The sequence below is a fragment of the Ascaphus truei genome, unplaced genomic scaffold, assembly GCF_040206685.1.
Source record: "Ascaphus truei isolate aAscTru1 unplaced genomic scaffold, aAscTru1.hap1 HAP1_SCAFFOLD_620, whole genome shotgun sequence".
Taxonomy (NCBI): domain Eukaryota; kingdom Metazoa; phylum Chordata; class Amphibia; order Anura; family Ascaphidae; genus Ascaphus; species Ascaphus truei.
Genome location: NW_027456953.1, coordinates 212,195 through 228,259, shown reverse-complemented (window position 1 = coordinate 228,259; position 16,065 = coordinate 212,195). Strand labels below are relative to the sequence as shown.

Here is a 16,065-nt window from a genome sequence, read left to right as displayed (position 1 = left end):
GGTGGTTTTATGGGTATGCACCTTAACCCTGGCTGTGCTCAAAGCTGTGACCATGCAGCAAGCTTAAGCCTCTAGGGAACCATGTTAAAAATGGTTTTTGAGGCAAAAAGTGACACTGTGTGCTCATTTGCATGTCATTTCCCAGAATCCCTTGCTGCAGTGGAAGTGATGGGTGATAATGGGGAAAGGCGGGGTTGCAGACCTGCAGATGAGCATACAGATATATATATATATATATATCATATTCTGTGAGCTGTTATTATTTGGTTCCTGTTTGGGGTTCTCATAATTGGGATCCTGTGCAGGTGGAGGCACTGCCACTTTATATATTTGTTAACCCAGGCTCCCAGTGGCGGAGGCTCAGCTCTCTGAGCCTACAGGTATTGCCTGCACCAGTAGTCCCTTCATGCTAGAGGGAAAGAGGGCTACATAAGTGTGCTGTATTGTTTTGACCAAAGCAGTCTTCAGAGAAGGTCATGGCAAGATATGCATACCAAAGCATTGGTGAAGTTTTAAACCATGTCCTGTCTCATGTTTGGACCTGCTGTTGCCCTTTGTCACAGAGTGGTTAGCCCTTCATAAGGCTTTCCCAAACCCCTTCTAGCCTTACCCCCAGTTACCAAAATACAGTTTCATAAATATTCAGGCAATACCACTCTACGGCTCTGCATTTCCATACACCCGCTAGTTCCCTACTAGCCATAACCATAAAGCATAAGAAAGGACCCAACAGTATAAAGTATCCTCTAGTCTTAGAATAGGGGCTTAGGGCACATCATGGCCAAGCACATGTGGGCTGAAGTCCTTTATTTCTGTTTAAATTACTTTAGACTACAGGGATTTAATTTCCTAGATTTATCCAATGAAGATCTTAATACAAGTGTAGCCAACAGCTCAAGATCATACATCAATCCGTGCATCATTTTGAGTTAGCAAGGCCTTCCCTATGCTCAAGATTGAAAGCACGTTTATAAATAGGTGACATGGTCCAACTCACTGGAATTGTATGGCTTTTTACCACTCAAACGCAACATGTATTGACTGATCATAACGGTGTCCCTGGAGTGGGTAAACCCCATTGAAATAGTGACCATTACATCCTCCTCTCCTTTAAAAATAAATGGTTTCAAGCAGGGCCCCTTTGAGTTGGCTGCTCCCCACATTTTAGAAACTTGGGAATTGAATCGGTAACATACTTTATTGAATAGTGAAGTTGGGAGACAGAAAGGCCAAAGACATTTTTTTGCAATTGTCAAGTTGGGAAATCATGTGAAATTTTATTGTAGAGTGACAGGAAAGGGCAGAGATTCAGGAGTAAATCTCACACATCCACTGACATACTGAGATAACGAGGAGATTCATGGACCATAGAAAAAGTATGTTTAGGAACAAGAATCAGGGAGATTCATTAATAGGAAGAGTTGGAAAACAATTACCAGGCACCGTAATACTTTGAAAAGCTTTATTTCTGCACAGTCTGCAGAAACACTCTCCTCTTAGAGATACGTGATACAGTCACAATAATGCAAGTAGAAATTACAACAAGACACAAAACACCCACTGCCACCAACATCCAAATCTCAGCCATCTGCTTGGACTCCTGCCTTGTTGCAGATGCCTTGTTGTGAGGGGGGCCGACGACAAGCAGGGGGCCCAGAGTGGCAAATGCTTGCTCTGAGTCTGGGCCTGTAACAAAAACAGAAATAGTTTAGTCCAGTTATGAGAATGGTTGGTAGAACCAATGGATATTACATCTGGTGAATATGACAGTGTCAAAAGCTTCAGTAAGTTTTATTTCCCAGTCTTTAAATATATGGGTATTTCCTTTACCAGAGATGTTCTGAAAGCGCTGTACACATCTATGAACCAAAAAGTAATGTGGAATGAAGCTATAATTCCAAACAAAGGACCCTCCCACCCAGGAGAACTTCTCAAATATTAACTTTAGCAAGACACCAGGCTTGCTAAAAAACACAAACTTGGAGCGGGCTACCTAAAGCAAGTACAAAAAGCATCCTTGGATATTTGGGTATTAGATACACATGTAGCAAGCATCATTGTTCCGGTTTGTGGAGGTTCTCATTCTGCATTTTAACAGGATAGGTCAGGTAATCTGGGTGAATAGAGCTGGCAACAGCATAGAACAGAGATTAGTACCATGGTCAAGTAATGTACAACCCAAAAAAAGTTGGCCATCTTTATATCTTTAGGACTCTAGCCCATATTTACCAGGCAGTATTATTTCATAAGACTCCTAGTGCTAAAAGACAACCCTCTGTGTCTTGTGGAATAGAACTGCTTATGTAATATGGCCTTTTTAAAACATCGTAGAAGACATTGCACCCATTAACACAATGTCACAATAATGGGGAACAATGGCAAGTCAAGCAATATTTTCTGTGTTAACTGGGTAACACCAGCATAATCTGCAGTTTGATTAACACTATTCTGCTACCTCAAGACAGATTGAACCCATGAGTGCGCTTGCATTTAAAATAACCACTGGCTAAATGTACACATTACAACCAATGACTGGTAGTTGGCCACTAAAGAAGCACACAGATCATGTGCCCATTTGAAACAGTGGATAAGTCATCCCATTCGTACCACCATTATCTTCTGCCCTGATATCACAGCATGTCCCTCCATCTTATCCATAGCCGGAAGGTAAAGTCTGAAGCAGAATACAAGGTCACTCACCGAGTGCCGCTTCTCTTCTCCAAGGTCTTCTATTCTGTGGAGGGTTATTTCTTCTGCTCTGTCCTGCGGTTGCTGCACAGTTTCCCGTTTCACAACAGCTACATGTGTTACTGGGACCTTCCACAGGGGACCAACTGTGTAGAGATATACAGTAGAAGCAATTGGCACTGAACCACAGTTTTCACTTCTAGGCAGGTGTACCGACGATCAAGCGTTATGAATGGAATCGTGTCAAATGAATGCACCAATTATATTGCACTTCCATCATGGCAGACTGAAAGTCCTGTTTTTTTTTAAAGTACATACTAATTACACTAGAGTTTTGCACATCCCATTGGTTTCCACGCAATATATTTAACCAGAACCCTCTTGGTTCCAGTTGGGGAGCAGGGCCGCCAACAGATTTCCCAGAATTAGTGTCAACCTGCCCCCCCGTTTCACACAGGTATTTGTCTTCCCCCTCATTCAGTCTCTCCCCTCAGTCTCATATCACTCATTAACCCCCCCCCCCTCTGTCCACACAGAATTCCCCCCACATAGACACCACTACATACCCCTGATACAGTTACCTCCAGGTGACACCACCACTCCCTGCATCTTCCAACATCAGAAGCTGGACTTCTGGGCACATCCAGTTTCTGACACAGGCCCAGTGTGGGAAGAGGCAGGCAGCAGCTGGGGAAAGCCAAGGTCTCGCAGTGGCAACCAGAGGCATGGCAGCTGGATGCAGAAGTTAGGCCCAACTTGCAATGGCCAGCCCCCACCACAGCCTCTGGGAAACTAGTCTCAGCTCTCCCCTGTTGGAGGTTTTTACCGTAAATTGAAGTCTAAGTTGCTACAATAATCAACCAACAATGTGCTGCAGTATATACTGTACAGCAGGGTAACATTTTCAGTAGTATGGCCGCTCTGTTCCCTGTATGGGCTTTTTGCCTGGCTGCAGTTCCCATAGCCTTAATTTTTACCATGCAACTTCCTAAGCCTGTTGCGTTGGCAGCCCCCCCTTTTCTCCAATGAGTTGGACTGCATCTCCTCCCCTTGCTACTTGGTACAGTCCCTGTCCCTTCCCTGCTTTCATAGGCAAGCACACTTCCTTTTCAAACCAGCAGCCAGTGTGTAGTCACACCACCGATTTCCCAGAAAAGTTGTCGTTTCACCTTCTATAATTCAGCAACCTTCAAGATTTCCCCTTTTTGTTTGTTTTTTTATAATGAATTAAAACCTAACAAAAAAAAAGTTTACAGAAGCTTGAAGGAATGACTGTGCAGATAAGGGATGAGTTTAGCTGCCTGTTTCAACTCAGCCACAGTGAGCCTGGGACAGAACAATGGCCATTATAAATATTATACCAATTTATATTTACTTCATTTAAACTGGCTCCGGCATTCAGCATGATGCAATGAGCGATGTAGGAAGTACCATAGTGACCTTCATGTACATGCGTAGGATAAACCCAGGCGCTACCTTTAAATATGATGTGGGTGGGGAAATATAAACAGATAAAATGTCGACCTTAGAAGTTCATAAGGTCTCCCTCTGCTTCTTTGTCTCTTCCTGTGACTATGAAACCCCAAAAGGATCTATCCAGGATCCTTAGTGAAGTAGGGATACAGAAAGAAAACAGAGAGCACAGGTTGAGGGGTAGATAGAATATAGCAGACTTTGTTCAGGTATATTAATCCCTTAAACGATGGGCGTAATGGTATTGTAGTGTGCAATATAATAGACACTTACACGGCCTTGTGCAAATGCTGTCGCATCAAGGTTTCTTTGAATTTTCCCTTGTCTTGTTTCTTTCTTCTTTCTCTGTCTGTTCACTCCTGTTTCCCGTTCTTTGGTGCAGTGTAACCCTTGGAATAAACAAATTAATAGGTTGAAACAGTGGGACGCGGTAAAACAGACGAAACGCAGGTTCTGATATTAAAGCAGAAAAGACTGCAAACACTCACAAGGACAAGTGTGAGTGCAGTCTTGGGAGAGGTGTCTTTATCCCCTGCAAACAAGAGGTCCTTCAAAAGGGAACCCTTCACTTGTACTGAACTCCCAGTGGGCAGTAAAAATTGAAAATAAGGGGGGATACTATTACTCACACGGCCAAGTGTGAATACACACTTGGATTAGTTTCTTTAGTGTATCTTTATCCCCTGCAAACAAAGAGGTCCTTCAAAGGGGAACCCTTCACTTGTACTGAACATACAGTGGGCATTGAGGGTTGAAGATAAGGGGGGATACTATTACTCACACGGCCAAGTGCGAGTGCACACTTGGATTGTTTCCTTTGGTGCTCCTCTTGCAGACGCTGATCAATCCTCCAAGGTTAATAGATTCCTGCCACAAAGTAGTGTGGGCAAAAATGAATCTCCTTACACTCGTTTAAAAGTCCATGGTCTTTATTAAACACAATACTGATAAAATAAAATGAAAAAACAGTGCATAGAACAAAAAGGGGTTCCAAGCACTGAAAACACGTAGTCCGGAGCCTGAGGAAGCCCAAGAAAGGGCGAAATGCGTAGCTTGAAACCCCCTAGTGTTTTGAACCTTTTGCGGCCACCGTCGATTGGGACAACGGACGCACAACACTGTATCCGGACGCGGAGATAGCGAGTTGCACACCACGCGCCCTGTACTATTTCCTAAAGGACCGACTGTTTCCAGTGCTTGGAACACCTTTTTGTTCTATGCACTGTTTCTCATTTTTATTTTATCAGTATTGTGTTTAATAAAGACCATGGACTTTTAAACGAGTGTAAGGAGATTCATTTTTGCCCACACTACTTTGTGGCAGGAATCTATTAACCTTGGAGGATTGATCAGTGTCTGCAAGAGGAGCACCAAAGAAAACAATCCAAAGTGTGCACTCCAACTTGGCCGTGTGACTAATAGTATCCCCCCCCTTATCTTCAACCCTCATTGCCCACTGTATGTTCAGTACAAGTGAAGCGTTCCCCTTGAAGGACCTTTGTTTGCAGGGGATAAAGACACCTCCCCAAAAAGACTGCACTCACTTGTCCGTGTGAGCGTTTGCCGTCTTTTCTGCTTTAATATCAGAAACTGCGTTTCGTCTGTTTTACCGCTTCCCACTGTTTCAACCTATTAATTTGTTTATTCCGAGGGTTACACTGCACCAAAGAACGGGAAACAGGAGTGAACAGACGGAGAAAGAAGATACAAGAGAAGGGAAAATTCAAAGAAACCTTGATGCGACATCATTTGCACAAGGCCGTGTAAGCGTCTATTATATTAAACACTACAATACCATTATGCCCATCGTTTAAGGGATTAATATACCTGAACCAAGTCTACTATATTCTATCTACCCCTCAACCTGTGCTCCTCCATTTTCTTTCTGTCTCCCTTCATGTACATGCGTTAGCACCAACATTATAATGTCTTGGTATGTAGGTTCCTTAATATGTAAAATCACCTTTGCTTTAAATTATACATCAATTAAAGAAAGATAGTAAGTTTATATTATATACTGTACCCTCCTTCTGGTCACCAAGGTTTTTTTTTTTACCACCAAGATAAGCGCTTATGGTCAGGAACGTCATTTACCAATGTTACTTTTATGTACGAAGTACTTATTCCGGTCATTGTCGTGTATTACTGCTGTTAAGTGCCATGTATATGGACAGTGCTATACAGATAAGATACAGATGTAAGAAGATCAGGGAGGATTAACGCTGTGGGTGTTCATGCTTCTGAATGGGAACCCAGCGACATTAATCCTTTGACGGGCAAATACTAACCTCATGTATGAGCCATGAACACAGCTTCAGTCCCCAGCAGCTCTGAAGGGAACAAGTAGTCTCTGGTCTCCAACCCCTGGATGACATAGATGCCAAATATGGGTCCATTATGAAGTGGAATACCATATAACCATATTCAGTCATGAAGTGGCCTGGACAGTGTTAAATGTCCTGTCCAACATCCCTGGATGACAGAATAAGGTCCTATAGTATTCCCCCTCACACTGTAGACACATTCAGGCATCTACACCATCCAGGGGATTTGACAAGCCAGAGAGAGTCTCTTACCTTCAGAGCTGCTGGAACATGACAGGGACAGCAAATCTACAAAAGTTGTTAGACGTCTGATGGCCCAACAGGATTACGACTGCATGGTTCTAGTCGGAACAATCCTTGTGTGCTGCTCTTCCAATGCATCATAATATTTAGATAGCCAGTCAGTTTGTGACTTGGTCTCAAATACTCACATGTTGCTGCTTTTACTGAAGGAACAAGCCTTGTTAAGAGAGTTTGGTGCCTGAGTGGCTGCAGCTGCTCTCAGATGACATGTGATGTAGATCTAGGAAGAAGCACATTGTGTTCACATGCCAGCAGTATCCCCCAGAAGGTGCTGCCTATATGAAAGTGCAAGGAGAATTCTCACCATGGAGGCATCTATCCCAGTAAACCTGAAGGCATCGATCATGAACTGAAGCTTGTCTGGTTGAGGCCTCGGGGATATAAAAGCAGAGGAGGAATCCTCCAGTTTCCCATCCAGCAGGCACCTGTGGATTAAAGAGATGGTCATTCTTGAAAGTCATGGGATAAATACTAGTCAGATTAGGAATGCTGCAAATAATGCCATACCCATTCAGTGCAATAATCTCATAACCGGGGTTGGAGTTTACATCAGGAGACAATGTGGCCACACAGCTGTCAACATAGATGGTCATAGGCACATGGTTCCCAGTGTCAACAGAAGCTTCTATATGGAAGATGTCACCCAGCTGGAACACGGTGGAGGTTCTTTGAGAGCTCCAGTCATCTACAAGGTGATAGAAAGGGTTAAGGAAAATTCAGACCCCTACCCTTACAAAAAGGTCATGCACTTACCAGTCATTAGGAACAAAGAGAAGGACAGCTTTTCTTCCACAGACACTGTAGAACTAAAGGGAACCCATGTTGGTTTGATTGGCTTGCTGCTCACATTGTCGTATCTGCAAAGAAAAACCAAAGAATCACCAGCCACGTAAACCAGCTTGGGGCTTCATTTATTTTTAATCAGCAGGACTACAGTACATCAAAGTCTGAAACTTCTGATAGAAACAGATTGGAGTGCTTTATCTCCAAGTCAGATACTGTATTTTACAGTAGATTAAACTCACCCCAATAATTTCATAATTCCAATGTGTGTTAAGAACAATTACCTTGGTAGTAATTTAGTATATGGCAATTATTAAATGTCAATTGTGCTCCAACTGTTTATCAAATACTCACCTGGGGTAATAGCACTGGATGAGAACCACAGCTGGGTTGGTCCTGATGATGGGAGAGTTCCTTGAAGGGGTTGGGCTATAGGTCAGATTTGTGTTGTATACAAGCCAGTCTGGAGTCATCTGCAGGGAGGACAATGACAACAAGTCCTAAACAGGCAATATCACCAGTGATCCAAGAATTTGCATTCCCAACAGTTTGTCTTATGTAGCATAGACAACTTCTAGTACGGACTTATGCAGGACACATGTGCAGTAGTTAGTGAAGTTATTCTCCTGCAAATCCCATTTTCAGAGTCCCTATCAAATGTTGGAATGTAGACCTGAAAGTTCTCTATATAGTCCTTTCAAACATCTAGTAAAAAAGGGGGAGAGGGTGAGGGAGAAGGGCTGTGCTATTTGCTATGGAGTTATGCTGCTCCTGATCATACAGAGAAAACCCTCTGGGCTTTCACCATATCTGACAGGTTCTTTGGATGATTTAGTTACATCTACAGTTCTTATTCTTGTTATAGGTGACATGTATGGGTTTGACATCAGTAATAAAATAAAATAAACCCTGACAATACACTAAATGAACAAATCATTTGTTATCCCAAGTGCATGACTAGGACTCCTTGAAGGTGCATTTAAGAATCACTAGATCACTATGGTCAATCAATATCAGAGAATCTTCTAGTCCTTCAATTTAAGAACCAGGAGATCATGGTGTTTAAATAGTGCTGCATATCTACCCCTAATAGAAATCCATATCTGCCAGCTAACTCCAGCCAAGTCACCATAATGCTAGAGTAGATCACAGTACAGCAAATAGAACATCCCCTCATCAAGAATGCATGACCAGTGTCCCGATAACCATTTAAAGCTGCAGTTCAGTCTTTTTTTTAATTTATTTTTTTACTTCAATAGTTTCATGTGTGCAATCTCTAATTACCTAAAGAACTGTATAGCTGCAGGTCAATTCGTTCTCCATGTATTGATAGGCGAAATTTGGTGACATAATTAGACCTGGCATATGTTTTTCTTTAGCTTCTGTCTCGGTGGAAGCTCATGAATATTCATGAGCACTCCTGCACTGACATGTGCTAGAGGGAGGGCAGGGCTGACAAAGGGGTGTGCCAGGGCTTGTGACAGGACATGAAGGGGCAGTGCCTTAGCAAATGGCTGTTAAAATAGAATACAAGAAAATTGGTCTTTCAAAGTTGTTTTTTTAAAAACAGAAAATGCTAAAAGTATTTTCTCTTACGTCAGAACTGATTTATTAAAAAAACACACACGCAGGATATTGACTGAACTGCAGCTTTAAGTACATGCAAGACTATTGGGTCTGGTAATAACTACTGGACCAATGGATCAAGTTGAAGCTACTCTAATGCATTTATATTACAGGATGTATAATGCATTTAGAAATGCAGTGAGGTTTACAAAGGGTCACTGTAAAGGTCAAGACCCTTATCAGCTCAAGCTTTGTAGCTTTTTCTTCAGATCATTTGAATACAACCTACAGTTCCAGATCACTACAGTACTATCCAAATCATTTTGTATTCCTACTAGCTGGTCAGTAATAGCCAATTGTGGTCACATGTGACTAGTTGGTACTGTAGGTATAACTGGTTCTGGATTAGGATAAACACATGAAACCTGGATAGGATAAGACATCAGTTTGGATCATTATCCTATTGACAACTAGATTTAAGCACAATATTTATTTAATATATATATATATATATATATATATTATATATATATATATATATATATATATATATATATATATATAAAAAAAACACACAAACAAAAAAACGGCAGTGGATATTCACAGTTGAGTGCAAATAGCCGCACGGCTATTCGCACTCAGTAAACATCCCAGCCTGGAATCGAACCCTTGTCCCCTTACGGCTATTCGCACTCAGTAGAACTTAACTGAGTGTGAATAGCCAAGCTGTTATGAACAGGTTTCTATGCCTTTATTCACCAGGAAAAAATCAGAAAGTCTTATAGCTCAGTGGTTATGCAGCAGGCCATTCGCATAGTGGACCAGGGTTCCATTCCTGGCAGGGATGTTTATTTTTTCATTTTATTTTCTACTGAGTGCGAATAGCCGTGCGGCTATTTGCACTCAGTAGAACTTAACTGAGTGTGACTAGCCGAGCTAGTAGAACTTAACTGAGGTAACTCTCAATGTATTACTTCCTGGTAAAATATTTTATAAATAAATAAATAAATTCGCACTCAGTTCAGTTGAGTGCAAATAGCCGCACGGCTATTCGCACTCAGTAGGAAATAAAATGGAAAAAAATGAACATCCCAGCCAGGAATCGAACCCAGGTTTCCCATACTAATGGCCTGGAGCATAACCACTGAGCTATAAGACTTTCTAATGCTTTTCTAGGGCACAGAGGCATAGAAACCTACTGACAGTATAGTGTTCCTAACAGCTCGGCTATTCGCACTCAGTTCAGTTGAGTGCAAATAGCCGCACGGCTATTCGCACTCAGTAGGAAATAAAATGGAAAAAAATGAACATCCCAGGTTTATCCGAAGCGTGATTATTGCTAGTTGAAAACTTTTCCCAATACCCCGCTGTGATGACTTGCAATATAGTCAGCAATAGCAATTTTTGACAGTCTCATGAGAGACTGATCTTTGTGTTTAAATATAGATAATACATTGTCTGAAAAATCTACTGATTAGATGTTCTGTGATATAACGGTTAAAACTAATGATTTAAATGTTAATTAATGAAATGTTCTGAAATTATTAACAAGCTTGTACTTTTAATTCTCTGTTAATGTTTAAATAACAAACTATTAAAATATTCAGTTATAGCCACAATAACGAGGTATTAATAAAATTATTCTTCTGACACCACGTTTCTCCAGCAAGATTACTCACAGAACTTTATATAAAATGTTAAATGAGATGAGGGAGATAACAATGTATAATAGAAATAGGGATGTGTGAGGATTTGTACAAAGTATCCAATGTCATGTGCAGACATACTGACGGGAGATAAGTATCTAGATGCAGAGTATGTTGTGATTAGGGGGAAGGAACATGTTGAACCCATTTAATTGACACATTGGAAGAGATACATATATATTGGGTTAGATATTGCTTATGTATCTTTTTGTGGAAGGTATAAAGTTGCTGATCTTCTGACATAGGGGGTCAGTGCTGTGATGTCCCTGATTCATCTGCAGACCCCACAGTGCTGCACTCCTGGTCCCGGACACAGTCACCCACTAATAATTACAGAGGGAGAGGGAGAGGGAGAGGGAGAGGGAGAGGGAGGGGGAGAGGGAGAGGGAGGGGGAGAGGGAGAGGGAGGGGGAGAGGGAGGAGGGGGGGGAGAGGGAGGAGGGGGGGGAGAGGGAGAGGGAGGAGGGGGGGGAGAGGGAGAGGGAGGAGGGGGGGGGAGAGGGAGAGGGAGGAGGGGGGGGGAGAGGGAGAGGGAGGAGGGGGGGGAGAGGGAGAGGGAGGAGGGGGGGGAGAGGGAGAGGGAGGAGGGGGGGGGGAGAGGGAGGAGGGGGGGGAGAGGGAGGAGGGGGGGGAGGGAGGAGGAGGGGGGGGAGGGAGGAGGAGGGGGGGGAGGGAGGAGGAGGGGGGGAGGGGGGAGGGAGGAGGAGGGGGGGAGGGAGGAGGAGGGGGGGAGAGGGAGGAGGAGGGGGGGGAGAGGGAGGAGGAGGGGGGGAGAGGGAGGAGGAGGGGGGGGAGAGGGAGGAGGAGGGGGGGGAGAGGAGGAGGAGGGGGGGAGAGGGAGGAGGAGGGGGGGGAGAGGGAGGAGGAGGGGGGGAGAGGGAGGAGGAGGGGGGGAGAGGGAGGAGGAGGGGGGGGAGAGGGAGGAGGAGGGGGGGGGGAGGGGGAGGAGGAGGGGGGGGAGAGGGAGGAGGAGGGGGGGAGAGGGAGGAGGAGGGGGGGGAGAGGGAGGAGGAGGGGGGGGAGAGGGAGGAGGAGGGGGGGGAGAGGGAGGAGGAGGGGGGGGAGAGGGAGGAGGAGGGGGGGGGAGAGGGAGGAGGAGGGGGGGGAGGGGGGGGAGAGGGAGGAGGAGGGGGGGAGGGGGGGGAGAGGGAGGAGGAGGGGGGGGAGAGGGAGGAGGAGGGGGGGGGAGAGGGAGGAGGAGGGGGGGGAGAGGGAGGAGGAGGGGGGGGAGAGGGAGGAGGAGGGGGGGGGAGAGGAGGAGGAGGGGGGGGAGAGGGAGGAGGAGGGGGGGGAGAGGGAGGAGGAGGGGGGGGAGAGGGAGGAGGGGAGGGAGGAGGGGGGGGGGGGAGGGGGGGGGGAGGGGGGGGGGAGGGGGGGGGAGGGGGGGGGGGGAGGGGGGGGGGGAGGGGAGGGGAGGGAGGAGGGGGGGGGGGGAGGGGAGGGAGGAGGGGGGGGGGAGGGGAGGGAGGAGGGGGGGGGGGGAGGGGGGGGGAGGGGAGGGAGGAGGGGGGGGGGAGGGGAGGGAGGAGGGGGGGGGGAGGGGAGGGAGGAGGGGGGGGAGGGGGGGGGAGGGGAGGGAGGAGGGGGGGGGGAGGGGGGGGAGGGGAGGGAGGAGGGGGGGGGGAGGGGGGGAGGGGAGGGAGGAGGGGGGGGGGGGAGGGGGGGGAGGGGAGGGAGGAGGGGGGGGGGGGGGAGGGGGGTGAAGACTGAGCATGCGCGAAGCTGGCAATGCCTGCTGGGAAATGTAGTCTTTCCTTCACATCCAATATTAACTGCGCATGTGTGAGCCAAGCAAGGTATGCTTGGAAATGCACCTAGACAAGCAGCGTGCATGAGTGAGAGGACTGCTGGGAAATGTAGTCTTTCTTTTAACTGTCTGGGTGCATGTGTGAGCCAAGCAACTTATGCTTGGAAATACCGTCTAGTGTGTAAGTGAGAATACTGCACATCAGGTTTCCAAATTCAAATTGCAGTGTAACTCAGTTTCTGTAGTGTAGTGGTTATCACGTTTGCCTAACACGCGAAAGGTCCCCGGTTCGAGACCGGGCAGAAACAGCCTTCTTTTTTAAAGTCAAATTATATTAAATTGTTAGTTTGTTCTGATATTTCTAGATATAAGGTCATTTGTGCAATCCCTTTTGCTGCGCTACTACCAATTACATACGAGAGAATGCTCAGATATTTCAAAACGAGGAAAAGAAAGCTAATGTATAAAGAATGAAAATAAAGCTTTCCATCTTTCAATTATGCATCAATTATCTCCTAGAAAATGTGAGATTATTATATTTAAATAGATTAAAGTGATGCATATGAATCAGGAGGAATATACTGTTGAGCCTGGCTATCTTCTCAACACAAAAGAAAACTTGAATATAATCTGTTATTTACCTATTTTTTTTTATCATTTTAGACCACAGAACTACAAATATGCCACTTTATTTGCCAAACTTTTCATACATGTATATTGATATAATGTTTTTTCATTGTACAATTATGTATATTGTCTATTACAAACACCAAACAAAACAAGTATAAGGGACTTGCACACAGTCTTCTGTTAACATGTGGTCAATGGATCAAAACCATCTTCTGCAAAAAAAAATTGTGTTACTTATTTTGATCTTTTTATTAAACAGAACTGCAAAAATCCCACAATATTTGCCAAATTATGTATATATATAATTTATTTTTTAAACACGTTTTTGAAAAAAGATTCACACTGTATATGGTCTATTAGAAACCAGACACTATACAAACAAGTGATTCTTTGATTTAGAATCTGAAACAGAATTCTTAGAATGTTGCATGTTATGTTGCAAAGATAAGTACTAGATCATTTAGTGTTTCAAGTCACATGGCAGAGAATGAGCATCTTCACTTGTTATGTTATGTTCATTAGAGTACTGAGTGTTATCACAGGATTGCAGGTATTAACTGTTAACGCATCTTTCTATCTATAAATTGACATATCTATCGCATGTGAGGCAATCTTAGGTGGGAAATAATTGTACGCTCTCAATGACCACACTCGACCTATTGTCCCCAGATGTTTCCAATCCCATCTTGGTTTGCAGATAATCCTGTGCTCTTCACTAGGATTCATCTATCACCAAATAGTTGTATTTCCACCACAACAAAAGCAGTATTAATATAGTTCTTGTTCTGGCATCCCGTTTCTCAAGCAACTTCACTTAATAGATACCAACACTGATGCATAGAAAAAGAAGTCTTTTGTTTAGTGCATGAAACGACAATTAGTCATCAGACATTCTATTTTAAAATCTCATTAAATGTCTTGAAGGAGATAAGTGGGTATAATATAATCAGGGATGTGAATGTTTTCGGGGTTTTCCCGGCTACTTGATTCCATGGGCAGACCTAGTCAAGAAAAGAGCTGTCGGGTGGAAAACAGACGTCCCTGGGTGGGCTTGAACCACCAACCTTTCGGTTAACAGCCGAACGCGCTAACCAATTGCGCCACAGAGACCTTGGGTGTTGTGTCGAAAGTGGTTATAATAATGTTCATAATGCACAAACCATGTTGATGATATATTTCCCTACCAAACCTACCATGAATGAGTCCATACTATCTGCATGACGAGTGTGTATATCTGATATGATCTCGTTGGTGTTAAGAGTGGGTTACCCACCCGGGTGCTGAAGATTGACATATATAAAAGCAAGTACATGCCATGTCCCTGAGCTACTGAAGTTGCTCATTTGATCTGTATGGATTTTATTTTTTCAAGTCTAAATGTGTGACTTTCACATTTGACATGAATATCACTGCGAGAAAACATTTCTTTTTCATATGAGATCATGTTTTCGAGCAACTTCCAGTAGGTTTGAAATAGCAATATTCAATCATAATTGTTATTTCACAGTCAGGTCACTGGTGAGAGAGGAGAGATCATGTATTTGGTCCCAAATACACCTCTGGCTGAAGCGTTTGCATGCAGATACACTGCAAGTGGTTGTTTGTGGAACTGCAAGAGAGTCTTTCTAGTTCACAGTTGAATTACCATATTAACTCCCACAATCCATAGCACTGAACCAGCTCCTGCATTTGCTAGCCACCAGTGTAATGAGGGCTTCTTGTGGGCTGGTGGTTTCACTAAGCCAGTAGAAAGTTAACTTTGCGCAGTGGCAGTATCATAGCCCATGAGGTTAACCCGAGGTGTGATTATTGCTAGTTGAAAACTTTTCCCAATACCCCGCTGTGATGACTTGCAATATAGTCAGCATTAGCAATTTTTGACAGTCTCACGAGAGACTGATCTTTGTGTCTAAATATAGATAATGCCATTCTTTAGGAAACGGTGTAAAGCTGGAACCAGGCAAGATGATAACCTACCCCTATGATGCAAAGTATCACTAACAAGAGAATAAAATGCCCTTATGGAGTATGCCGCAAGGAAAAGAATTGGCCAAACATTTGTGGAAGACTGTACGGATTACTGCACTCCTCCTCCCTTTACAAGGGTAACTGCTGCTGGTAAAACCAAAACAAATCCTGCTCTCCTACCAATTTGGGCTCAAATATACTAGTGTCAGGTTTACATTTACAAGGTACGTCTGTTTGACAAAGGAGTCATCAGGTTGCATCTTTTGACCAAAACATGATTCAAGCCTGCCCACCTCATCAAGGTCTTGAGCAAGAACCTAAACGGAACATATGTCATTTCTTAATGTCCTGTGGACTAAACTTTGTGAGATACGTGAAAATGCCCCGAAGACTGGCATACAAATGAAAAATGTAGGAGGAGCCCCGGAATAAGTATGCATTGTAAAATAATTCAATAATAATTGTTATTGCGCAGTCAGGCTTTCAGGTCAAACCAATGAAACATATACCTAATGATGAAACTAGTGTCATGTATAAGGATATGTTAGAGTACTGAATGTTATCACAGGATTGCAGGTATTAACTATTAACGCATCTTTCTATCTATAAATTGACATATCTATCGCATGTGAGGCAATCTTAGGTGGGAAATAATTGTACGCTCTCAATGACCACACTCGACCTATTGTCCCCAGATGTTTCCAATCCCATCTTGGTTTGCAGATAATCCTGTGCTCTTCACTAGGATTCATCTATCACCAAATATTTCTATTTCCACCACAACAAAAGCAGTATTAATATAGTTCTTGTTCTGGCATCCTGTTTCTCAAGCAACTTCACTTAATAGATACCAACACTGATGCATAGAAAAAGAAGT

The 16,065-nt window shown here is 43.9% G+C and overlaps 1 protein-coding gene and 4 non-coding genes across 5 annotated transcripts; 3 read left to right on the top strand and 2 right to left on the bottom strand.

Moving 5' to 3' along the window:
- Positions 1–2,539: 2,539 nt before the first annotated feature.
- Positions 2,540–15,448, bottom strand: LOC142485661 (zona pellucida sperm-binding protein 3-like). The gene is made up of 7 exons (XM_075584483.1): positions 15,404–15,448; positions 7,926–8,044; positions 7,542–7,645; positions 7,296–7,473; positions 7,093–7,213; positions 6,917–7,008; positions 2,540–2,834 (listed from the first exon to the last, which is right to left on the bottom strand). Exons 1-7 carry the CDS (start codon positions 15,446–15,448, stop codon positions 2,693–2,695), a joined length of 801 nt encoding a protein of 266 aa, XP_075440598.1. The 3' UTR covers positions 2,540–2,692.
- On the top strand, positions 10,425–10,560 carry LOC142485675 (U4 spliceosomal RNA). The gene has a single exon (XR_012798682.1). It is a non-coding gene; the product is annotated as a U4 spliceosomal RNA (small nuclear RNA).
- On the top strand, positions 12,826–12,898 carry TRNAV-AAC (transfer RNA valine (anticodon AAC)). The gene has a single exon. It is a non-coding gene; the product is annotated as a tRNA-Val (tRNA).
- Positions 14,257–14,330, bottom strand: TRNAN-GUU (transfer RNA asparagine (anticodon GUU)). Its single transcript has one exon. It is a non-coding gene; the product is annotated as a tRNA-Asn (tRNA).
- On the top strand, positions 14,976–15,116 carry LOC142485668 (U4 spliceosomal RNA). Its single transcript, XR_012798675.1, has one exon. It is a non-coding gene; the product is annotated as a U4 spliceosomal RNA (small nuclear RNA).
- Positions 15,449–16,065: the final 617 nt, after the last annotated feature.